Source organism: Heterocephalus glaber, unplaced genomic scaffold (assembly GCF_053883595.1).
Source record: "Heterocephalus glaber isolate CG9 unplaced genomic scaffold, H.glaber_assembly_v1.0 deba00001553, whole genome shotgun sequence".
Taxonomy (NCBI): Eukaryota; Metazoa; Chordata; class Mammalia; order Rodentia; family Bathyergidae; genus Heterocephalus; species Heterocephalus glaber.
Window position 1 is genome coordinate 30,024,738 of NW_028258344.1, and position 26,901 is coordinate 30,051,638.

Here is a 26,901-nt window from a genome sequence, read left to right on the forward strand (position 1 = left end):
AGCTAATCTGGGATCTGATTTGTCATACACTGCAAATGCATGTTTGTAAATGGAAGGTGATGCACATACTAGCAAAGACATAAAGCTGTAGAGTTTAATTGTATTTAAATTAATGCAAGAAGAATCTGAAGAACTCTTCTTTGGTACCAATTAGAAGAGAAAGGCTTCCAAAGAGTAAGTCATCTGTAGAGGAGAGACCTGGAATATATTTGACTATCACAAATTCTCCAGGTTATTTTGATTTTGTTAAAACATAAGAAAAAACTCCATAAATTCTGTGTAAAGCAAGAGCTTAGTTTTGTTTTTTCAGGGAATTGATAAGTTGTCTTTCTATTAATTGTAAAAGCATTTACCTTGAACAAATCGACTTTGCTGATGATGCTGAAGTTCATATCAGCGGCAAGGGCTAACTGCATTGTAGTTGGCAGGTTCTCAAGCAAATCAGATTCATCTTTGTAAAGATAAACACATCAGACCCCAAAGCAGAATTATTAATGCACTAACTCACCAAAGTGCAAGTTGAAAATTTAAATAACAAAACAAAATGCAAACTTTTTATAAATAGATGTATCAAATTCTATACTGGACTTTCATACCTATCTTAATAGGACTATTATGCTCAGAGTGGTATGAAGTATTTTGGCTATGGATGCCATACTGAATAACTCCAGATTATTGTGGTTGCTGAAATTTTAGGTATGAAATTTAATGATCAGGGGATGAAGGCTAGTGAACGAGCTGGTATAGGAAAAGGTTCTAGTTCTTGTTTTCTTTGTTGATTCGAGTTTTAACATCCTAGAATAACAAATAATAATGAGCAGCAGGTGGTTGGTGTCTGAGAGTTTATGAGCTCTTTCATACCCATCATCCTATTTGACCCAACACCAAGGGTGAATGTTCTCATTTCTACTTTGCAGAAAGAAGAAAAACAAAAGGAACTGAAATCCGGAGAGGCTGTAAGTGACTTGCTTATTATGCACAATTAGTAGGTGGTCCAGCTGGGAGTGAAATCTAAAGAATTAATGTGTTAAGTGAGTAAATTCAAATTATTGCTATTTATGTTCTTATTAACTCAATTAAGAATGTGAACACATTAGAGATTTCTCTATGTGTGAATTAAGCAATGGACCTTCAGGCTGACAAAGCTTTTGATGAAGAAAACTGCTTTTTCTTAGTATCTAGTATGTCCAGAGTTTAGGAGAGTTATTTTTGTTATATATAGAAAGAGAAAAATTGTGATATTATACCGCTATTTTGATTTCTATATAGATTCTAAATATGGACATCTTCACATAAAAACATAATTTTCTATTTCTGAGGGCTGTTTATCTCTAGCTACCCACTAAGCCAAGAAATTGAAATAGTGCCTACAGCTATTAACTGGGACAGGGACAGGGCATTACTCCTGTCCTTGCTTCCTCAGCACTGGGGATACCCTCAGGGTAGCTGCGGATTCTTAAGAGAAGTTGTTTTGGTCATTCAAAAAGAGATTCCCAACAGGAGGCTGGAGTCTCTTTAGAATGGAAGTGCTCTTAGGAACATCTGTGATTTGAGAATCTCACTTTTGCACTGGAGGCTGTAGCGTGTTTTTCTTTTTATCTCCCAGTGGCACTAATTCCTATTTTTATAGAACAAACTAAAAGTTGAATTTTAGATACCATCAATTATTAAGGGTCTCGTAGAAGCAACTGTGTGTCTAGAAACGACATGAACATGGGAGGTCCTGAAAGTTCGATGCTCTTTGAGCACTGTGCTCCCAGGAGCAGGATGATGTCACAGAAAGCACAAGGGTTTGGAGAACAGATGCAAGACTGAGTTCCAGTTAGGTCACATATGGCTCCGTGTCTCTGACCACTTTTTTTCTTTTTTCTTTTTTGGTGATATGAAGCAAAGTATGTGATACTTAGAATCTGCAGGTATGGAATACAATTTAGCATTTTCTCTTCCAAGGTTTGCCTTATCAAAATGATGGCTTCACATTCAAGAAAAAAAAATCATGGTGTTAAATTAATGCTGCAAAGATCATTTAATTGCTTTTCAATTGTTTGTCCAAATCCAATTCATCTCTGCTTCTACTTTACATAATTTTCATTTTTTATTCATTAAGTTTATTGGTGCCCTTTAGGTATACATTACGATCACATTCATCATTGGGAATTTGTACCTGTACATGATACTTCTTGGTTCTTTTTCCCATTCCCCTCCCCTTCCTTCTAACCTCTCCCTATTTAAAAAAGTTTTGTTTCCATTTTTTCCTTCTTTTCTCATTTTTTTCTTTCCCTTCTTTCCTGTCCCTCACCCCCCCCTAGTTCTCCTTCTCCTTTGATTCTTTTCTTCCTATTTCACAATATCAGTTATACATTTTGGTCCTCATATACAGTTTCAGTTTCTCATACCAGAGAAACAATTTAGTATTTACACATGAAGATGTGTTTTTAAAAAAAATAAGATGGAGTACTACTTGCCATAAAGAATGATAAACTAGAGACATTTATAGCTAAATGGATGAACCTTGAGATCTTACTCTTAAGTGAAACAAATAGGACACAAATGCATAATTTTCATTTTATAACAACGCTGATAGGAATTTAATCAGTAATCTGTCATGCTTACCTAGCATTCTTTGAGAGTACCATGTATATTCAAACCAAGTCCGAACTCGACTCTGCACACTTTGAGGGATGGAGTAAGTGTTCATATATGCTATGGTGTGATCCATACAGACACGGAAGTTGTTCTGATTGGCTGTAGCTGCCCCAATTACATCTCGAATCTAAAATCATAAATACTGTCACTTCATATCCAATAGAGAAAGTGCAGGAGTTACTAAAAGTTCAGTTGAATTGTGTTCTCACACATTCTTTTCTAATGCCTTGACCACTTGATTTTTAAACACATTAATATTGGGTCCTACTTTACTCCTTCCTGTAAAATATCAGGCAAATCACATCATCTCTGATAAGTAAGGACAACAATAAGCCTTATTATACCTGCCAGGTAAGATTGCTGTGAGGATTTGCCACATAACACAAGGGACTGTACATTATCTTCTTTGCATGCTTGTATATTACTGCAAAAGTGTTAGCTGATATTTAAAGAACCACACAGCTTGTGCATTTGAAAGGAATATGCAACAAAAATCGAGCAATTATCTGGCAAATGGCCACTCCATTTTAGCAAGTCTCACTTCGAAAGCATCCTTCACAGATTATCCAGCATGGCTGGCTATGTAGACTTGATTCATCATGAAATTGCAACCTCTGTTCTCCTTTGTGTTGTTTAGACAGATAGAAATCAAATCTCATCATGCTTAAGGTGTAGTATTCAGCAGAAGTAGAAATGTGCTGAAATTACTGAAGCATCATCTACTGCTGTGACAATACTTAAGGACCTGTCAGGTTTTAGTTGTTGGATGTTTATAACTCAGCCATAAAAACCCACTCTAGGTTAAAAGCTGATCTTTAAGGTCTCAGCAAAAAAAGATATATTGCTCGATTCTTCCTCTCACACAGAGGGAAGCAACTGGTTGTAAATTTGCTTTGACTGTGGGTTTATAATGGTGAGGAAAATCAGGGCCTTGCTTTCTTTCACACTGCGACTTTGCTCATTTATCCTCGTAGCTGCTGAGCTTTTTCTGCTAATGAGAAAACTACTCATTCTTTGGAGTTTAGTTCAAATAATGCCCTTTTTTTTTTGATGCCTTCCTTAGTTTCCATTTTTAGGGCTAACAGGTTCTTCTACATCTTGAAAGGATCTACTGAGGAGCTATGCAGTCAGTGCTCTATGTTCATCTTTCTGAGTCTATTACTCCTTGCTGGCTCTTCCAAATATTCTTCCACAACCTCAGTTCCCAGTTCTCCATTTACCATGCCACTCTTGGCAGCTCATCAACTTAGCCAGTCACTTAAAGCTGGGAGACACAGGATATTAAAGGTAGAGCTGGAGAAATTTAATAGACTGTTAGTTGTGAATGAAAGGAAATTCAAATCATTGTTGACTGCTGTTGAAGGCTACCTACTTAGTAATGACCGTAGTCTAAATTGTTTGTGTGCTATCTTCCAGCAATGGTGGGTTTCGTTGGTGGAGGAGCTGAGGAAGATTTATATTCTATGAGGTGTTCCAGTCTAGGGAAGCACATAAAGATATGAGTCAGAAAGTGTTAGGCTTTATGAGTTGCACTAGAGAATGTAATACTGCAGTTAAAAAGTGATGATTACTTCCAGGGAACAGCCACTGGTATGACTATATGTGGGGATTTTGAATAAATGGAAATTTTGTCCCAGGCTTTCTTCCTTTTGTTTCTATTTTCCTTCTCAACATCTTTTATTCACTATGAGAGTTTAAAGCATAAATCTTTCTGTAGCTTCAATTTTTCTTCTCCTGTGCTCTAGTACTATATATTTTTTTTCTTTTGGTACCGGGGATTGAACTCAGGACCTTGTGCTTGCGAGGCAGGTGGTAGAACCACTGAGCTAAATCCCCAGCCCTAATACCACATTTTTGACTTGATATTTCTTCTTGTTCCTGTGGGAACCTCAAATTCAATTTAAAGCTAGGTGTGGCATACAAAGTGGCATTTCTCAAATTTTCATGTGCATAAAAATCATGTGTAGATCTTGTTAAATGCAGGTTCATATTTAGTAGTTCTGAAGTAGGGCCCATGGGCTGAATTTCTCAAGAGCTGCTGCTACTACTGGGCCAAAGACTGCACTTTGAGTAGCAAGAGAACTAAACTGGCGCTAGATAGACATTGTTTTGTAATCTTGTGAAAATTGTTTTGATATTGCAAGTGGTCAATACATGTTAAACTTTACTGTTATTATCAATACTATATATGGTTCTATCATGTGACTATATAAATTGTATGTATGAATTAGGGATGCTTCTTAATTTATTTTCTTCATTTCTTTTTGTATACTGGAGATTGAATGTAGCGCCTTTGCACTGCACTGTACATCTAGCCTTTTTTATTTTTTATTTTTTGAGACATGGTCTCATTAAGTCTTTAAGTTGTCCAAACTTGTGGTCTTCCTGCCTCAGCCTCCCAGAGTGCTGGGATTACAAGCAGGTACTACCATACTCAGCAGTCTCTTAATCTGTTTTTATTATCTTTTTTTATTTTTTATTTTTATTTTTTGGTAGCGGGGATTGAACTTGGGACCTTGCGCTTGCGAGGCAGGCGGCAGAACCACTGAGCTAAATCCCCAGCCCCAACGGTCTCTTAATTTATTTAAGCTGAAGTTTCCTCATCTCTAAGACTGGGAAAACAATGAAAGTGATGTGACTAACTCACATTGATTTTATGACAAATTACAAAATAATATGACTTTTGCTGTTTACATTCAGGTTGATTTGAATTGAATTTCTCTCCAACCTGCTTCCTATTTCAACCATTGTCACAATTTCCCTGGCCATTAAGATTATATAATATTTTATATTTAATTTTTTAACTGCCTGATGTTCATGTTCTAATATCTACATATTTTCTAAGTGGAGTTTCCTTTACAACTTCTCTTCCAGGTCATTAACATGTCAGGATGGAGTTGTCATGTCCCTGGGCATCTGTATTAACCATATTTTTATTTTCTGTACTCTGAGGTATTGATATCTCGGGTCTTCCTTACCTAGGACCATACTGCCCATTCACAGGGTTAGCTAATTCCTGGAGACTTGTGGACAACTCTCGAGAGTATCCTTCATATGCAAACTAACTAATCCAGAGTCCATACTCCTGCCAGTCTTCTTACTGGGCCCTCTGACATTCAGGCCATTATCCACCTGTCCTATACCCCAGTGCCAGGTGCCAGACAAACAAAGACAGCCCTACTTCCCAGAGCCTACTGAAGCCATCAAGCTACTAATACTGCTTACCCTACCTCGCCCACTCCTCCCCTGGTGCTTCCTTGTTTTGTTCACCCTGCCCTTGTGGTGTGGTGTGCTTCCTCCTGTTGGGATCTGTGAGTATAACAAACTACCTTGTCGTGGTAATTGTCCCTGAATTGTTCATCTTACCATACCTAAATAATAATAAACCTACATTTTATGTCAGTATCACCCTTTCCAATGCATGGAATATTTTAATCAACCTTCTTTATTAAAAATCCTCCCTTTAAAATATCCTTATATATATCTCCTATTTACTGGTGTCCTTCACTCCAGTTATTCTGGAATGCTTTTCATTATCTCAAACATGTCTTGGGCTTTACCACTGACATCTTTTCGCACACAGTACCTAATCAATTGCATTACCTGTGATTACTGAGTACAGCCTGTTTTTTGAAGAGACTTCAAATGCATCTTTGTACCATGAATCCTGGGAAGCTTCCCTTTCTCAACTAATAGATTGCTTCCAAACTCCATGTACAACAGACTCTTGACATTTATAGATGTGTTGTTTGAGTTTTGACTATTTTTGAACAATGTCAAATACTATAACAAATTATGCTAAATTTCATTATAAAACAAGTTTCACTCATAGTACTGAGAGTGTGAAGAATGGGAACCAATTATTTTTCTAGGGGAAATAATCATTTTGTGACTTAGCCTAACTTTTCATCTAGTACACATATCTCAACATGGCTTTTTTTCTGTTTAGTATGTGGTGTGTAAAGCACTCTCCAAGGACTTATGCCTTCTAAAGATGCTGTGCTGTTGAACTTTTCATTTTTTTTTTGTACCGGGGATTGAACTCAGGACCTTGTGCTTGTGAGGCAGGCGGCAGCACCATTGAGCTAAATCCCCGGCCTTAGAGCTTTTCATTTTTTGTGAATCTGGAAATTCACAAAGAATTTGCGTTGTTTTCCTTGTAAATACCATCAACCTTGCATTATAGTTATTTGTGCAGTTGTGTTCTTTTCTTATTAGATTGTGATTACTTGAGAATAAGACAAGATGCTATAATAAATATTTGTGTAGCAATGATTTATTAATTGTTTAAGATGGCATTTTATAGTCTCTGGTTTAAATGACCTTGAAGTTGACTTTAACCCAGTGGTTTTGCAAGTTTAATTAAATAAGAGAGTCATAAAGGGTTTTTTAGAAACCTTCTAGTAGGAAGCTAACTTAGAATAACTTTCTCTGAGAATATAAACTAATGAACTTTGCTAATAGGTCTTCTGATTGACTTAATGGTTTATAAATGGAAAGGCAATGATTTCCGTCACATCCTCCTCCCCATAATTAAAATAGATCAAAGGTAGTAAAATGAGAAGAATGAGGAGAAAGAAAGAAGGAAGAGGGGGAGAAGGAGGAGGAGGAAAATAATTACATAGATTTTAAATGTTCTCTATAAAGTTCATAAACACTTGCCAACCTTTCAAAAATTAAGACACTGTATCTAGAGATTCAGATTCAACTTACCTGACCAATTAGGCTGGAAAATACAAAAACTCCAGAGAAGAAATTCAAGAGTTGAAAAACAATTTCAAACAAAGTTTGTGGCTCTGGAAGGCCCCCAATGGTAATTAAACTTCGAACTGCCCAATAATAACATCTCAGGTATCTGTGAAAAGAGACAATACATATTTCCTTTTTTATATCACTGAAATGCAATTTTGTTTGGAAGCACAGATTATTATTAAATTATAGCAAATTTCTCCTCATCAAGATTTTGTTTCCATAGGCAGCACTGGGAAACACTGTATGTGCTAGTGTAAACTTTTAAAAACTGTGAAATGACTAAGCAATTATACCCAAAAAGGGTGTTTGCTAACTGTTCTCAAAATTTAGTGATATAAAACAAGCACTGTTTTATTAGGTTGATAGTTTTTCAGGTCAATAATTTGTGCAAGGCCTGGGAGAATGACTCATCCCATTGCATGAAGAATGGGCCCTCAGCTGGGGTGACTTGAATGCCTGGAGATACCTGGGAAGAGCTGATCGAGGTCAGTCATCTGTGGCCTTGATTCTTGCCGTTAGTTGGGTCTGTCCTTCTCTACACTATATTTGCTTGGAATACCTAAGGGAGCTTCTTCCTGCACATTTCTGTGGACATAGATAGAACAACCAGGGCTGGCTACCTCTGTTTCCATTTAGTCTCTTCACCTGACTATTTTGAGCTTCCTCAAGGTCTCAGGGTAGATGAATTTACATGGCAGCTGGTTCACCCAGAGCAGCCCAAGAAGTAGCTTCAAGGTTTCCTAGGACCCAGAGGTTCTATAACATCTTAATTTCCTGTCACATTATATTTGTTAAGCCAAACATTAAGACCACCTCAGATTCAAGGAAAGAGAAATTTGACTCCATCTCTCAGTGAGAGTCAAAGAATTTGAGGTCATCTTTAAACTACCACACCAATGACTCATGAGGAATATTATGAAGATTAAGTATATTTATACAGGGGAATCTTTTATAGCTTAGGTCCAGTTTCTATTAACAGAAAATAGAACAAATAAATATCTATCTTTTCCATCCAGACCTTATTATATTATTGAATTTACAAACAGTGTCAGAAACAGAGGAGAGAACTGAGATCTATTGTAATAGAGAGAAATTACCTTCAAATATAATAAGTAATTTATTTAGAAATTTAGTATTGAATAAAGCAAAATATGCTTAGAAATATGCTTGATAAAGATTTTGTTCTTACTTGAACAATTGCAAAATGGAGAGGCTGAGATCATGGCCTTCCAGATAGGAAGAAGATCAGAAAAGAATGACAAGGATTAGCACGGAATGTACAATATTCATTTAGCTACACGTGATTATGAGATTCATGGAGTTCACAGGTAGGAATGGAATTTGGTATTACAACCCCACTTTATAATTACAATTATAAATATAATTTTTGTGCATGAGTAAGTATCTATTTAGAATACTCTACATAGTTCTGAATAAATAGCCTGGGCCAGATATTTTCCCTGAATCTTTCAATTTCCAGATATTTATAGACTTAATCCATAGGATATTCTGTATTTATGGATTTAGTGGGTCTCAGCAACTGTTCTAGTGTCTTGGGTAGACACAGAAAAGCAGCACATTTTACAGAATTTTGTCCTAATTATTCTCATATTTCTTTCTTTTTTCTCTTCCTGTTATTTATTTTTAAAATATTTTATTAGTATACATTTATGACATACCATAATTAAATTCATTTTGGGGAATCGGTACATTTACATTTCAATCATGTTTATTCCTCCCTTCCTTTCCTCAGATTCCCTTTAATTTCCAAAATGTCTGTCTCCCTATTCCCTCCATCTCTCCTTTATTCTGCTCTTTAAATTATTTAAATTTTGGGTCTCTCATATAAGGGAAAGCATGTGATATTTAACATTCGGTGTAGGATTGTGTTTCATATCTCAGTGGATCATCTGTAACATTAGCACTATAGATAATTTTGTATTAATCTTTGAATAAGGTATTGTTTTTCTTGTGAAAATAGAGTAGTTTATAATTTTCAGATCTTAAAAGACTAAGAAATTGGGGTTTACAAAGAATGAAATGAATTGAAGTTAAAGTCAATATTCAAATAAAAACAAATCTAGAAAGAAATCACTCATATTCAAATTCAATATCTTTTGAAGGACATGTGACTTTTTAAAATGTGGTGGTTATGGGAACAGAAAAAATAATTAACTCTTTGGTAAGGCTTGAAACCAGTGTGTCAAGAGAATGAAAATATCACTGTGTAATTTTTTTCTTGCAGTCTTCCTTGGACTTACTAATATTGTAGTGAACTTGATGTCAAAGAGAACCACCTTGAAGAAGTGTAGAAGTATTTTATAAATTGCATTTTAGCTTTAAAAAAATTCCAATTTATAATTTCCTGTTACCTAATTTATTTTGGTCACAGGTCCCAGACTTGTGGTTATCTTTAAAATTAGGAAATTTATTAAACTCAGTACTGCCCAAGAGTGAGGAGAGACTAGATTCTCTCCCCAAATGGCCAATTCATTGTTGAGTGTTGGAATTTTTGTCCTCTCCAAAGTCATTGGAGTGTTAACAGGCACAAACACATGAATCATCTTCTTTCCTTTTCCTCTTTATGGATATTATAAAGTAACAGTCAAATGTGAAACTATGGCATTGATTATCCAAATTTCAATGGCTAGCCTTGAACTTTTTCTTTTGTATTAAATGTCTGCTATGTTAATTGGAAGTTTTCTACCCTGATGCTTTGTGGTTTATTTTGGGATTCTTTTCTCAGTCATGTCTTACAACCAGACATGCACAACCAAAGGTAAGATTTGTAATTTAATTAAATGGCTTCATATTGATTTTCTAGGATTAGCTTAATTAGTCAAGTGTGTCCATCTCTAAAATGTCTACATTCCAGGCAGAACTTTTCAAGGAGATTCTATCTGGTTGATTTAATACATGAACTGTCTAACTATTAACTATATAATAGATGAAACACCACACACACACACATGCACACACACACACACACCCACACACCCACTCACACATTCAGCTCCAAATTAAATCAATAAGGCAGCATTTGACATAAAAGTGAAAAAATTTAATGTAAAAATAGGAATTCTTCTTCTATGAATATATAAGGAACTAAAAAAATCTCAGCAGCAAAATTAAGAAACAAATAATCTGTTAAAATGGGCAAATAATCTGAATAAATATTTCTGAAAAAAGATATACAAATGGCCAACAAGTATACGAAAAGATGCTCAGCATTTCTAAAAATCAGGGAAATGTAAAATTCAAACCACAATGGCATATCTCATCCCAATTAGAATGGCTATAAAAAAGACAAAATTTTAAATTTTTTTTGAGGAACTACCATACTGTTTTCCATACTGGCTATACTAATTTACAATCTCACCAACAGAGTTTCTTTGCATCCTTGCCAGTACTTTTTTTGTCCTTTTGACTACAGACATTCTAAGTGTGGTGAGATGATATCTCATTGTTTTTTTGATTTGTATGTCCCTGATGATTAGTAATAGAGTGCATTGTCATATATTATTAGCCATTTGTATGTCTCCTCTTGAGAAATGTCTTTTTAAAAATTAATTTTATTGGTACAGTTTAAATATACGTAACGATCATGTTCACCAAAGGGAATTTGTACCTGAACACGATATATCTTGATTCTTCTTTTTCCCCAGATCCCCTCCCTTCCCTTCAACATCCCTTTATAACTCCTCTCCTCCCCTTATGAGAAATGTCTTTTCATGTCCTTTGTCCATTAATTTATTTTTTGCTGCTAAGTTGTAAGAATTTCTTAGGTATTTTGGATGTTGACCTATTATTAGATATATGGTATGCAAATATTTTCTGATTTGGTAGATTGCCTTTTTATTTTTTTTTTATTCTTTCCTTTGCTGTACAGAAGCTTTAGAGTGTGATGTAAGCCTATTGTAGTCAGGGTTTGCAAGGGAATAAATTTTTTACAGAACATAAATTTATAGGTTTATCTTATAATATTCACCCAAAAAGTCAAATGCAGAAGAGTGCAAGAGATCTGTCCATGTGCAAGAGACCTGAAGAATTCACCTGAGGGCCTGGATCCCATGGCAGTGTCCCACACAAGTCCAGCCAGAGGCCTAGAGCCCAAGGCAATGTCTCATGCAAGTCCATAGGATCTACACCAGAAAGGCCCAGCCAGTGGTGGAAGCTAGAAAGTCTGCGCTGGCAGGGTGAAGGATCTGTGCTGGAAGGCTGAGAGATCTGCACTGGAGCCAGGAAGCAGTGCTCAAGGCAAAGACCTGAGTACCCTCAAGAGAACAGCAGCCACCCCCAGGACAGCGAGGACCTGAGCTCCTGTGCTGGGAACAGCCAAGTTCATATTAGGAAAACCAACCACAACAAAGCTTGCAATCAGCAGCATGCAATCTTCCCCTCTCATTCTCCTTTTATGTCATTTTGGCAACAATCCTTGGGTGGGTCTTCCATGCCCATAACCAGCTGACTCAGTTCAGTGGGGTGTTCCCACTCAAGTTGACCATTAATTAATCCACCATAGAGCTCATTTGTCCCTCTATTTGTTTTTGTTGCCCATTTTGGGGGTCATATCCAAAATATCATCATCCAGACCACGGTCAGGGGGCTTTCCCTGAATGTTTTCTTCTAGAAATCTTCTTGTTTTAGGTTGCACATTTAAGTCATTATTTGAGCTGATTTTTTTGTATAGTGTAAGCCAAGGATCTATTTTTGTTCTTTTGCCTGTGGACATATAATTTTTGCAGCATCCTTTATTGAAGAGACTGTCTTTCCCCATTGTGTATTCTTGGCACCCTTGTCAAAGATATGTTGGTTTGTTTCTGGGCTCTTTGTTTTGTTCCATTGGTCCATGTCTGTTTTATGCCAGTATCATACTATTTTGATTATTGTAGCTTTATCATATACTTTGAAATAAGGACATATGATGATTTTAGTTTTGTTGTTTTTGCTCAAAATTGCATTAGCCATTTGGGGCCTTTTTGGTTCCCTATGAATTTTTGGATTGTTTATCTTATTTCTAGAAAAAAGCCATTAAAGTTTTGATATGGTTTCATTGAAACTATAGATCCCTTTGGATAGTTTGGACATTTTAAAAATATTAATTCTTCCAATGCATGGACTCATATATCTTTTGATTTATTTGTATCTGCTTTAGTCTCTTTCATTTGTGTTTTATAGTTTTCCATGTACTAGTCTTGAACCTCTTAATATTTTATTTACTTTGATACTATTGTAATGAAATTATTTTCTCAATTTCCTTTTTGGATAGTTCAATGTTAATGTATAGAAATGCTACTGATACATCATTAGATTGTATCCTTAGGTGAATTTTTGATGAATACATTTACCTATGTAATTCAAACACTTATCAAGACAAAGAATATTGCCATCACTGAAGAAAATTTTCTTGGTCCTTCTCCTATTTAGTCCTTGTTCCCAGGGCCCCAGGGACAATGACTGTTATTTTTTTCTACCATAGATCAGTTTTGCTCATTTTGAAATTTCAAGTAAATGAAATCATACAGTATGTAGGCTTTTGTGTAAAGTAGATTTCACTCAGTGTAGTGATTTTGAGAATTATTCATGCTGTGTGCATCAGTAATTTATTCCTTTATATTACTGAATAGTACCTGTTATACATATATAGGACAGTTTGTTTATACATATGAATGAACAACTTAGGCTGCCAAGTTTTTAATTATTATAAGTAGAACTTCTATGCATATTTTTGTGCAAGTTTTTTCTCTGGATGCAGTTTTAATTTCTCTTGGGTAAATAGCTAGGCTTGGAATTTTGAGTTGTAAAGTAAGTGTATGTTTATTTGTGAAAAGAACTGATGTCTTCTTGAAATGGTTATACCATTCTGCATTCTTGTCAACAATGTATGAGAGATACAATAACTGCAACTTATCCTAGCAATTGGTATTGTTAGTCTTAATTCAACACTTGGTGTTGTCAATATTCTTTAGTTTTAGCTATGGTGGTGAATATGTATTTAATATAGTGCGTATCTTAATTTTTAATAAAATTATTTACATCAAAGTAAACACATATATAAATTAATTCACATTCCAAAAGGAATTACTTAGTAATAAATTTTAGTTGTAAGGCTTTGTTATAAACTTTCCTGGAATGGATTCCCTGTTCATGTTTGTATAAGTGTGTATGTGTGTGTATGTGTGTGTTTGCAATCTGGGCTTCTTCTGATTTTAAGTTTCATCAAATCAGTTCTGGCTAAAAGTTCAAGAAATGTTGTCAAGTTCCTTATGCATATCCAACTCACTCTTGGTAGTGTATAATTTTGTAAGATATTTTCACCTTCTTTGCTGTCTCTAATAATTACTCTCCACCCTAAAGTTGCACTGTGTTGCTTTTCAAAGCAATGCTAGGACTTACTGTTTTCCAGCAAGGACATTGATTTATGATATGCTCCATATCATTTCATTAGAGGAGAAAGTTAATGGAGTTTACAGGTCCTTGTATCTACCAAAAAGAAATTTCCCTACTCAAAAAAACCCTAGTTGCCGTTATTAAGTTGTGATTCTAATGCACTGATTTTTTCAAATAGTCTCTTTTCTTCCTGGGATACTTGCACACCTAATTGTCAGGTTTAATTTATGATCCTTGTTATTCTCTAAGTGTTTAATTGAGTTAGTGGTTATAGCTGACTCATAAACCCATAAAAACCCTTCAGTGGTAAACTAATTAGCCACTGCACCTGCCCTGTAAATAATTAACATTGTTTATTAGGACCAATCAGCATTTCAGTTATTAAAAGTTACCCTATTAGTGAGTTGTCTAAAGTAGAGGCTTCCAAACTTTTCTGAACATGATCTAGAATAAGAAATAAATTTCACAGGCTAACCCAGGATCACACACACACACACACACACACACACACACACACACACCCCTCTACTATCAATCAGAAGACTGATATTTTCTATTCTATTCTCCTACATTCTTTTTTACTTCAAACCATAGTGACTTCTTGAGAGGTTTTACTGCCTATGAATGGGGTTGTAACAGTTTAAAAGAGCTGACTTAATAGTCATACACTGAAACAGAAAATTAAAAGAATCAGTGAGTTTCTTTCAAAATTGTAACTTACTTGTTTCCTTCACCATTATATACCCATTTTGTTGTACCAATTCCTTCATAGTTGGAAGCCCAGTAATAAATGCAGGCATTAATGTGCAGAATAAACAGCAAGTATCCAGTTGTTCGAATGACTCTGTCAAAGAGAATAAATGCAATGTTGGGATTCATGTTGTTTCTGGAACACAGCTTACTTTAACATTTCCTTTAAGTCTCCACTGAGCCTTCTTGCTTTAGATTTGTGAACTGCTAACTTTCATCAGCACAGTAGAAAGTGATGGTGCCATCGCATGTTGTCTAGCTGCAGTCTCTTGACTGAGATTGACAGAGTGTAGAAAAAGTCCACTTCTCTTTTCACAGATGGTGTGAGTCAACTCTGTGAAAAGCATGCCTCAAGGGCCACCTCTCTATTTTTAGTCCCGTAAAATACGCCACACTGATTTAACTGGATATCCCTGAAAAGCCCATGGGACGTTATGCTACAATGAGCTGTGACTAGAGGTCTGTGTGCAAGTGAACTTCAGAGCAGCGAATGAGTGAAATGTAGGTTAAGAATGAATTGCCATGGGAGAGCTCTAAAGTCAACTTGCAAAAGAGCACGTTCATCGTACTTGTTTTGGCTGAAGTAGATAATAGTCCTATTTTTAAGTTCGGTGTCCTTCTGAAATCTGATATGATTTTCACACTTTCATCTCACTTGAAATATCTAGACCTGTTTTAGAACATATACTTATATTTTATATAGTCAAAATCTGAAATCATCTCCTTTTCTTGAACATCTTTTTCCCAAATGCTGTCTAAAATACTTGCCTTTGCTTTCTTCACTTCCCACAAGTGTGTATGTACATACGTTACCTGTAGATATATACTTTGTCCATTATAGACTCTAGATGATGATTAAACTCAAAAAATGAAGTGTACTATGTAAAAAAACAAGCAAAGAGAATACAAAAATACATTAGTCTTAGGTATATCTATTTAGATAAACAATATAAAATAGATTATATTTATTACTGGAAATAATTTTATTTATCCATCTTTAAAAAAATCAAGGTCCTATTTAGTGGTATTTTCTGCTAGGTAGTACATGGTAGCATAGTGCCGAACTTTTCCAGAGTTTCTTGCTTTATTTTACTTCTACCCTCTAGTTATAGTCTTATTTGTAATGCTTTTTGAAAATTAATAATGCTTTACTTTTTTTTCTTTTTTTACTTTTATGTCTGACTTGCTTTTTCTTTTTTTAAATTCTTTTATTGGTACATTGTAGGTATACAACACAATTACATTTCTCATTGGGAATTGTACCTTTACATAATGCATCTTGGTTCTTAGTTTTTCCCCATTCCTAGCCCTCCCTTCATGCCCTCCACCCTTCCCTATTTACAAAGACTTTATTTCCATTTTTTCCATTTCTCAGCATTTTTCCTTTCCCTCCTTTCCTTTCCCCTGTCCCTCCCACTACCCCTACCCCTTTGGACCTTTTCTTCCTATTTTGCATTTTCGATTATTCATTCTAATCATTGGTACATTTTAGGTATACAATATAATGACATTCATCATTGGAAATTTGCACCTTTACATAGTCTCTCTTGGTTCTTCTTTTTCACCCTTGCCCAGCCCTCTCTTCAACCCCTCCATTCCTCCCTATTTACAAAGATTTTATTCCTGTTTTTCCATTTTCTCATATTAATCCCATTCCCTTCTATCCTTTCCCCTAGCCCTCCCACTACCTTCCCCTTTGCCCCTTGTCTTCCTATTTCACATTACCTATTATACATTTTAGTCCTTATTTACACTTTCAGTTTCTCACACCAGAGAAACTATTCGGTATTTATACATGTGTGTCCTATTTATTTCACTTAAGAGTATCGCCTCAATGTGCATCCATTTAGCTATAGAGGTCTCTAATTTCTCATTTTTTATGGCTGAGTAGTACTCCATTTTATTAAAAAACCACATTTTCTTTATCCAGTCTCCAGTTGATGGGCATTTGGGCTGTTTCCAAGTTTTAGCTATCACAAACTGTGCTGCTATGTACATGGGCACACATATATCACTGTGGTATGATTCTTTGAATTCTTTGGGGAAGAACCCCAGCAGTGGAATAGCTGGGTCAAATGGGACTTCCAGTCCTAGTTCTTTGAGGTATCTCCATACTGATTTCCACAGTGCTTGCACCAGCCTACACTCCCACCAGCAGTGGAGCACGGTTCCTCTTTCCCCACAGCCCCACTAGCATTTGTTATTGGTTGATTTCATGATAGCAGCCATTCTTTCTGGAGTGAGGTGAAATCTCAACATTGCTTTCATTGGCATCTCTCGAATGACCAGTGATGTTGAACATTTTTTCATGTATTTATTTGCTATTTCTACTTCTTTGTCTGAGAAATGTCTGTTCATTTCAGATGCCCATTTTTGGATTGGGTCTTTAAATTTGGGCGGTCTGATCTTTTAAAGTTCTTTATAGATTCTAGATAGTAGACCTTTGTCTGAGGAAGAGCAGGTGAAGATTTTTTCCCACATTGTGGGTTGTCTCTTCACACTGCTGGTGGTTTCTCTTGCTGTGCAGAAGCCTTTTAATAAGAAGAGATCCCACTTGTTGATTGTTTGTGCTAGTTCACCGGCAACTGAGGTTTTGTTCATAAAATCTTTTCCTGCACCGATGTCTTCAAGGGTTCTACTTAACCTCTGTTCCAACTGGTTCAGAGTTTCTATTTTAATATTTAGATCTTTAATCCATTTTGATTTTAGTTTAGTGTATGGCGAGAGATATAGGTCTAGTTTTAATCTTTGGCAAGTTGAAGCCCAATTTTTCCAGCACCATTTATTAAAGAGGCTATCTTTCCTCCAGTGAGGGTGTTTGGCTCCTTTATCGACATGCTTTTCTTTTTAAAGCATGTAGTAGAACTCTATTTCTCAATAATTAAAACACACTCTCCCAAAAATAAGTAAAACTAAGAAAAGTCTAATGTAATACATTGGAGTCATAAATAGGTACATTTTGTTGTTCAACACTGGCATTATTTTTAAGCAAGATGCATTAAGTGTGTATTCATTTCAACAAAATTTTAAGTTCAGCATTAGCATTAGCTAGTTGTTCTTGGTGCTATCCAAAAGCTTTATGTGATTTTGTTCAGAGTTGCTATTTTCCTGAGTGTTCTTTCCTGCTTACCTCTACATTTATTTTAACTCTTTCTCCCTGAATGCTGTCCTACCCTCCAAACTTGCCTTCCTCTTTTACAATTGTAGGAAGTGTAACACAGGAGTAAGAGCATGGATTTCCAAGCCCAATTCCAGTCCTAACTCTGCCACTTACTAACTGTGTGACATTGGAAAAGTCTCTTACTATTTCTGTATCTTGGTTTTTTCTATATTAAAGTGGGCACAATAAAAGAACATGCTTCCTAAAGGATCTTGTCCTTAGGCTCCTATTGATAGAAGGAACCTTACAGATGATCTAGTTCAAAATTTCTCCAATGTAGATATGACTGCAATAGAACATTTGGAATTAAAAATAGTATGAGTAATAGCAATAACTTGTTAACTAGAAATATGCCCAAATGACTTGTTTTTCAAGAATTTCTGAGTGGGAAATATCCCTCAAACACTCTCATTATGATAATTTCAATTTTTGGTAACATGGTTATTGTGCTCCTAATAGAAGTTTAGCAACAGAAGTTTGCTTAAAAATTTAGCTTGTTTATAATAGAGGAAATTTATATTCTTAATTTGTTTTCCCATTTATAACTTAGAGACAGAGGTGATAAACATTTATCCTAGAGAATTGTCCATGCAAATGACACCCTTATAAATAGGTGAACTGACAGGACTACAAGGCTAGGAAAAGATCAATGTTGACTTTTACTATCTACATTTTAAAATAACTGCCGGACATAGAAAGCTTTTGAACATCTTAGGGATACAGAGATGAGTATGTAGAGCTGGCATCTTCTAAACTTATTATAATGCCAGACAAACTCCCACATCCGTAGGAATCTGAGTCTTTCTGAAAATTGATTATCTTTGAGCAAGTGCCTTCTGAAACTTCTACATGAGACTAGAAATTTGATGAGGAATGGCCTGATATTAGGCTGCTTGGAATGTTGTGTTTTGCCTCAGTTTATATTAATATTCCACAGTCAAATCCAAAGGCTTTAGAGTTGTGTTAAGTGTACGTAAATGTTAAGACCCCTGAATGTTAGAAAGTCGTGAACATGGAAGGAAAACTCTTTTTGCCTAATGTTACTCTTCCAGACTGCTTATTGTAAAGAATGTAGAATCAGATAATCATGTAAAGAGCTCAGATACTGCCTCTCATCAGCTGTGTTTCTGGACAGATTGTTTTCATCATGCTAATTCTCATTTTCCTCATCTCTAAAATAAAGTTGTTGGGGGAAATACATGAGATAATGGATATAAAGTTTTAGCAAAGTATGCAGCCTCAAGGTGTGCCGTCAAAAATTTTCAGTTGTCGCCACTATTGTTGTTGTCAGCATCCACCAGTATTATCAGATTATGCTATTGTGTCTTCCCAAGAGGCAAAAGAGATAATGAACTCCTCAAATTTATAAAATCATTTATAATCCATTTAGAAGGTTGTCTTTGGAAATACAAATATCATTTTATTCTTAAGGATTTATATGAAATTCCTGGACCTGCCTCAGATTCTTTTTAGGTACCCAACAAAGCCATGAGCTCTAAAATATTTATGTCTTAGAATCTTTTTTCTTTTTTTTTTTTTGCTACCAGGGATCGAACCTAGGACCTTGTGCTTGAGAGGCAGGCAGCAGCACCACTGAGCTAAATCACCCATCTTCTTGGAATCTTTTTGAGTAGGTGACATACTTACATAGTTTAAAATTAAATGAAATATATATCTTTAAAAGTCTTGGGCTAGGGATTTAGCTCAGTGGTTCAGCTGCCTGCCTTGCAAGTGCAAGATCCTGAGTTTAATCCCCAGTACCAAAAAAAAAAAAAAGCCTTCAAACCATTCTGATTTTTCCTTTCTGCTTTCCTTCCCATGTTAGTTAATCATTTTTTATTAGTTTTTTTGGGTAATCTTTTATAAATACAGAAAAATTGAGTATTTTCCCTTCATGTTATATAAAAGTTAGCATTGTTCTGTAAAATGTTCCATATCATGCTTTTGTTTTTCTTCTTACTTAGCAGTTTATCTTGGAAGTCTTTCTATATTAATGTGTGTAAAATTTCTTTTTTATTTTTTGAAAACTACAGCATATTCCATTATGTGGAATGTAGGTGTAACTATTTTCCTCTTGATGAAGATTTTATTATATCCAAGTATATATATAATTTTGTGATAGAAAAATATGTTAGGATTTCTTTCTAGAATTATAGAATTTTATATAAGAAAACTTGGAGGTAACCTAATTTAACTCCTTCATTTTGGAGCCCATATTTCAGGCACTGAGTAACTGATAAAAATGGACAAATGGAAAAAATTATGAAAGATTCATTTGTAATTACAGTGGTATTTCTATTTTGGAATATAAAAATTCATGTTGTGAAATAGAATAATAAAAGCAAACCGCATCAATTTCCATCAGGAGAAGCAATGACATTTTTTCTTTCATTCATTTAAAAAATTTATAGCGCTGATGAAGGCAGAAAAAGGGAGAACAGTTTGGAAAAGATTAGGAATATTGGTAATTTTAGGATATTTTAAATTGCTTCAAGATTTCCATTATTATAAGGTATTTACATATAGTTACCTTACCTTCAATATCCTATTTGTTCTAAATATTGGATTGTATCCAAGGAAGAGGTAGAAAACATCAAATGGTATGATTGATGCCATATCCAACTGTTAGGAAAACACATTAACAATCATGTTATGGTTACATCCTTCTGGAGGATATTGATGGATTTATACCAAATGAATGTAGAAGTTGGTCAGTCATAATGAATTATTTGTTGTTAAATATGCATGGTGCCATTGAAGGTGTGTTAGCACCGTGAAAATAAGAATATTATTTTAAAGCCTGCTGGCAATGTATTTCATTTCCACCTTCATACATCTGATCTCTCCTTAGGCACTACATTTACTGAGGTTTTTGTGGAGCTATCACACACACTTCAGTGATTACATGTTTGTTAATGTTAAAATAAATATTAATAGTATTTTAAACATGAGACTCTGGAACTAAACATCAAGTCCATTTTTGATTATGTTTAAAACCAATGCATGTTCATTGAAGTGATATATTTTTATATTCCAGCCAATTCTCCAATGTTCAGAGTAGAGTAAATTGGTGTGGCTCATCTACCTTATTCTGTTTTCTACAAATGTCTAATGTGGACCATGTTGCTACCAATTAACTGTTGTGTAAGTATCAGAGAATGTGGGCTAAGAGAGAGGAAGAGAAAGAAATCCCTTCTGTTTACTATTAATCAGCCACTCTGATGGTGAAAGGTATTGAAAGTACTGTGTAACTACAACTAAACACATAGATTTTAAAAATTTGTCATGAATTTAAATCATTCTAGCCTTCTCACACCCTGATAATTCTGAAATAACATCACATCTGCATATTTTCCTGATCACAATAACAGAAAGAAATTCTTTTATATAACATAATTATTTATTTTCACTAAATTTTATATGGTCTTGAACAATAGGGTACATTAAATAAATTTAAGCTATATTAAGACAATAAAGAGCAGTTAGGAGCATATTTTAAGGCCATACATATGAATGACAGTTGAGGTAATTGTGTAACAATTTCAAAGCCAACTGCTATTGAATAAAAATGGAACTTGTAGTTTGAGTTAACCAGATTAGCTATTATGAAATAACTAAAAGTATTGGTTTAGAAATTGCATCGTATCATAGAACCTCATTATTTTATCCTACAGCTATCTCTACAGATACAAATATTTATTTCTCTTTTGATTTTTATCTTTTATTAGTACATATTTGCCATACATAATGATTACATTCTGCATGAGGAGTTGGTACATGCATGTATCACATCTCAATGCTTTTTTCATTCCCCTTTTCCTCTCTCCATCTCTTCCTCCCCTTCCCTTTTGTGAAAAGATATCTTCTTGGGGCCGGGGATTTAGCTCAGTGGTTTTGCCGCCTGCTGCTCAAGCGCAAGGACCCGAGTTCGATCCCTGGTACCAAAAAAAAAAAAAAAAAAAAAAGATATCTTCTTATTTCTTATTTCCTATTATCTATCTTTTATTTTGGTCTTATATTTTGGATTTCTAATATAACAGAAACCATGAGATATTTGTAACAAGTTGAGAGTTATTCAAGAACATTTACTAAAATAATGTCTTATAAATAAGGAAGCAGAAACATGGGGCTATTGACCTGACTAGTGCTACCCCAGAACTCATAGGTTCTGGTTTAAATCATAATGATCTTTTTTTACTTACTTTCTATCCAGTTGCTCAACTTCCCACTTGACTTCTTTATGCAGATTGTCAATAGCCATTTTTAATGTTAATTCATTGGCATGTATTTGTGTAGACAGAGAAAGATTCATTTTTTATTGAATTGTAGAAAAGTGAATTGATTGGTACTTAACATAAAACTCCATACAAGGCACTGTGTAAAGCATGTTGAAGTTGAAACAGGAGTAAGATATTATTTTTGTTTACAAGAAGTTAATCTCATAGTAGAGTAACCAAGTACAAAAAATAACTATCATGAAATGCTGTAACACAGCAGGATGTACTAAGGTTATTCAAAAGGAGTGACCACAAGTACAGGTTAAATTTTACAGTAATAAACACAAATTAAACATATAAATTAATTTTGCCCTTATTCAATTCAAATAAATAATGTATTAAGAGTCTGGAAAGTGCTTTGTAGCTTTTACAAAGAATATTTATTCTCTTTGCAACATTCATAAAGTAGTGTAGATCTTTTATGAATGCATCTAATATATGATTATGCTTTACAAAGAAAATTAGTTGGATATAAAGATCAGTTGAATGGAATTTTAATCACTGAAGATTGCTAATATGGAACATTTGGAACCTAAGACCAGATTTGTGTTTTTTAATAATAAAATTTGAGGTGCCTAACTTGTCCTTAAGGTGGGGGGCTAGAATTTACACGTACATATTGAATAACTTTGAAAAACCCCCTGTCTGCCTATTCCTCAGTGGTAAGAGGAAAAATAAAAGGTAAGAAAATATTTTGTAAGTTATCAGAATAATAAAACATAAAATTATATTGTTATGTGAGGAAAGGAAGATACTGTGTTATTTAAATAACTGCTTCCTTCTATTTTTTGTTTTGCTTACATGAACAAAAAAATTGAAATTAGAAACAACTTTGCAGACTTTTATACTATCATCCTACAAGAATGACAGACTAGAATTCTGTAGACAAGACAAAGTACACCCCCTATTTCTTTATTATTGACATTTAAATCAGAATTTAAATCAGAATTTAAATGTGGGCACTAACTCAATCTGCTTAATGACCCATATATTGAATTACCCTTTGTAAAAACTTCATGTCTCCCATTATTCAATAAAACCTCATGTTTATGAACTTTTGTTACAAAAGAAGATGATATATTTATAGAAATGAGACAAAATGGTAATAGATTACTTGAAAAGTTTTGAAATTATTTGGAAGTCACCCACTTGAAATTTTGTAGAATTCCTGTAGTGTCTCTTCAGCTCAGTTGAATCCACCTGAAATATATTTATACTTTAGTTAACTTTAGCTAATTTCATTATTTTTTCACTTCTTATTCTTATATTTATAGCTAGCTATTTCTTTCTGCTGGACCCTTTCAATTCCAGCCTATAAATATGTTCTGGACATTTTGAAACAAAATATCTCCCTTGACCCATTGTTTGTTAGTTGAGATTCTCAAGACAGTCACCTACATTGCTTCACTCCCAATCCTTCCTCAAATTTATCCTTAAACCTTGGCAAGTTTTGACACTTTGGCTTCTTTCCATTTCTTTCATCTCATCAAGACTAACAGTGCCAAGCCCCACAATAATCTGCTAATTATCACATTCAGGGAGCCCTTTCTGGTACTCAGCATCCTGTATGGCCCTTACTAAACTTTGAACGAATACATATATGTCCTTCAAAATCAGTTTGTTTAAAATCAGTCTATGTGATTAAAGGGTAATCTATCTGAAGACAGGGTTGACTTCATTTATAACCTGTACATACTTGGTGCCTGGCATATACTGAAGAGTCCAATACATATTGATTGAGGGGGTGAAGGAATAAGGAGGAAGAGATGAGTGAAAGTTTCTGAAGCGTTTGACATTTTTGGGAATAACTTTGTCCTTCAAAATATCAGAAATACCACTCTTCATTCACTTTACTTCTTAAACTCCAGCTTTTGGGCATCCTTCTAGGACTCTTGGGCTAGCCATGTAAAAGCTGACATGCTCCATGATTTTGTTTTCTTCTCTTTCCTCTTTATACTGACTTTCTGAGAAATCATACCCACTTTTGTCATTGCAAAGACCATTGTATATGTCAAGCCTACTGAATGTCTACCTCTACCTATAACACCTTCCTGCTGTTGGTGCCCAACCTGGATTAATCATCATTCTGTTTCCTTTAAGCCTAATGTGACCCTACTCCTGCTATTGTGAATCCTATAAGTATCCTCATCAACACTGGTTAGTGATCCTAGATGACTCTCTGTTTCTCAGCCCTCTTCACAAGCAACCAAGCTTTACAGATTCTTCTTCCTAAAATTTTGTGTTCATTTTCTCCTGTTGGCAATGCTCTAACTGCCTTAACTCTTGGTCTGCTCTATCTGTTTTATGATGACAAGAAGATGTTCTCTCTAAATCAGAGTATTTAACAATCTTTAGTTATGTTAAATCCTAGGACTCTACATGATTTTAAGAAAAAAATAGTAGGTAAGGCTTTGCTTTCTGAGTCTCAGGTGCCTCCTGCAGCCTTCCACACCCTCTCTATTGAGCAGTTCCTCAACTGCATCAGAGGGTCTCACTTCAACACTTTGCCCATGCTGTTCCCAGAGGTCAGAGGATGTTTCTTTCTTTCTTTTTTTTTTTGCAGAGGGAAGAGGATGCAGATAATTCGATCCTGTCTGTCAAGACTTGGACTGAGTGTCTTTTCATTCACATGGTTACTCTGAGCCTCATAGCACCCCAGGCTTACCTTTGTCATGATTTGCAACATAGAATTCCACCATTTGCCTTTTGTTTGTCTTCCCTTCATATCTGAGCTATGTAAGACACCTATCTTTGACCTCTGTTTCCTCAGTTCTTAATAATGTCTAGCATAGAGTCAGTATCCAACAAATGGATTATATGTGATGGATGAATGGAGATAGATTAATAATAATATTAATATTCAGACTTTAAAGAGTTAATGTTAATTTTAGATTGAAATTCATATGTTTTAGTTATATGTAAGAAGAAATGTTTTGTGTATTTTTAGCTAGTTGATAAAAGTGCTAGAAAGTGGACACATAGAAACAGCATTGTCTAACGTTGTCTAACATGCTGTTCAAGTTCAGAAGTTTTAAGCTACTGCTGAATAATGTGAAAGATTGGTTACTCAATTCCTAAATTTCTACTTTCTCTCCTCCTTTTTTTGTCAATAATTTTTACCCACCTTTGCACACTAAATTTTATATAAATACATTAAAAAACACATTAAATAAGATGTTCTTATTTAATGATTTGCACTGTGGAATGAAATGGTTTACTAAGTCATAGTGTCATGGGAAATATGAAATATGAAATATATCTCCTAACCTGTTAACTGTATGACATGACGAGTTCTTGTTCTCTAGAAATCAAAGAATGAGTTCTAGGAACGACAGAGCTTAAAAGTAGGAAGATATTTATTGATAGGAAAGTTCCTGAGGGGCAGGAGGGGGCCTGACTGGGTAGCCCAAGGACCCCACTTTACAGAGAAGTTTTATAGGGTAAAACCCACATAGGTACAATGTGCGCCACAGCCATGAACATCCAATAAGGTTGTAAGTATAGTCACTTAGGCAGTGGTGTCCAATTGGGAAGCAAGTCACGTAGCAAGAGTGGATGGAAAGAACAAGGATTTTCCTAGGAGGTTGTGGGTCCAGAGATCTCTGGTCACCCCCAGAGTGGTCGACGCCTATCTATACTTTACTAAGCCCAGTTTTTTGAAGAAGTGTGTGGGTCTGGTCATCTTATCTTCATCTTGAGGCCTGGTTTTCAGCCGAAGTGTAGCTGTGGTATGTTTCACCTTTGTCCTGGCCCTCTCGAGGACTTAGCCCTATCTGACAGACTCTAATATTTTTACCTAGCTCATCTATTATAATAATAGGTACACACAAGTAGGTTTCAATTTATAGTCTTGTAAGTCATGTTCTGATCTTGAGTAAAATTGATCAGCTCTCTTAAAACTTATGTGAGGATAGAGAGATGCAGTTTGAGGAGCAAGTTAAAATACTGCATCCTCCCTTCATCCAGGAAGAATGTTTTAAGTACATTTATCCCTTTGTTTTCAGAGTTGTCCTATGATTGAATAAATGTAAATCCAACTAAAAACTTGTTAGATTAAGAGAAAGTGCCATCATCTAGTGATTTTAAAATCCCTTTTCTTTAGAGCACTAAATAAATTTGGGATCATTAGCCTAGAAGGATCAGTGTACTTACCAGTAACAATTAGGTACTTATTTTTAAAATGTCACCATACTTAATGCTCTCTCTGTCTTTTAAGCCTCCTCATTATGCAGGCAACATTTCTTCAGGGCAGCCTTACTTTAGGCAGGATATGCTAATTGCACTAAATCCCTTTTCAACAGTTTTTGAAGAAGCTCTATTCAGATGTTAGTATATTTACTTATAATTCACTTCTGCTGACAAACAATTCTGTAACTCTACATGGAACAGATGGAACAAATATTTCAAAAAGAATACCATCTGAAACAACCGTAATGCAGACTAAGTAATTATGTAAGGAAAGAAAATCCTTGAATCAATATTATCCTTCATTCATTCCTACAAACATATCCTGGGTATATGAGTCCCCAGGTTAGAAAGGGAAATTAATCAAGTACTGTCCTTGCTTCCAAGAAACTTACTACCAAGTAAGAAAGAGAGCTACATATATAAATAGGAGACAAAAAGAAAAATTTGTGGATATCCATCCATTTAATTCATTCCTGAGCATCTTCTACATGGCTACTGTGCATACTGTCTTATTAAATCAAAATAGATTTATAAGGTGGCTATTATTCCCTGTTGGTGTGTAAAAAAGGAAATGTACAGTGAGAGAGTAAGTTTAGTGTTTTCAAACAATGCTGTTAATACATTTAAGAAGTGAAATTTGACACTAATCTGTTTCTGCTATATGATAATTAGGCTAGTATTTATTTAACAAAATTGAGCGACACAAATGTGAGTAAAGCATGTGGGATACAGAGAAAG

At 34.9% G+C, this 26,901-nt stretch overlaps 1 protein-coding gene and 1 long non-coding RNA gene across 2 annotated transcripts in view; one reads left to right on the top strand and one right to left on the bottom strand.

Moving 5' to 3' along the window:
• Positions 1–26,901, bottom strand: part of Cngb3 (cyclic nucleotide gated channel subunit beta 3) — a 162,505-nt gene that overhangs the window by 54,564 nt on the left and 81,040 nt on the right. The window contains exons 7-13 of the mRNA XM_087190558.1: positions 23,125–23,175; positions 20,234–20,320; positions 15,352–15,416; positions 14,510–14,632; positions 7,360–7,501; positions 2,614–2,773; positions 354–451 (exon numbers count right to left, since the gene is read on the bottom strand). Coding sequence (XP_087046684.1) covers positions 354–451; positions 2,614–2,773; positions 7,360–7,501; positions 14,510–14,632; positions 15,352–15,416; positions 20,234–20,320; positions 23,125–23,175 — 726 coding nt within the window. The remainder of the gene's footprint in view (positions 1–353; positions 452–2,613; positions 2,774–7,359; positions 7,502–14,509; positions 14,633–15,351; positions 15,417–20,233; positions 20,321–23,124; positions 23,176–26,901) is intronic.
• LOC110348540 (uncharacterized) overlaps positions 918–26,901 on the top strand; it is a 188,845-nt gene continuing 162,861 nt past the window's right edge. The window contains exons 1-2 of the long non-coding RNA XR_015442764.1: positions 918–1,031; positions 24,539–24,711. This is a non-coding gene — a long non-coding RNA (uncharacterized LOC110348540). The remainder of the gene's footprint in view (positions 1,032–24,538; positions 24,712–26,901) is intronic.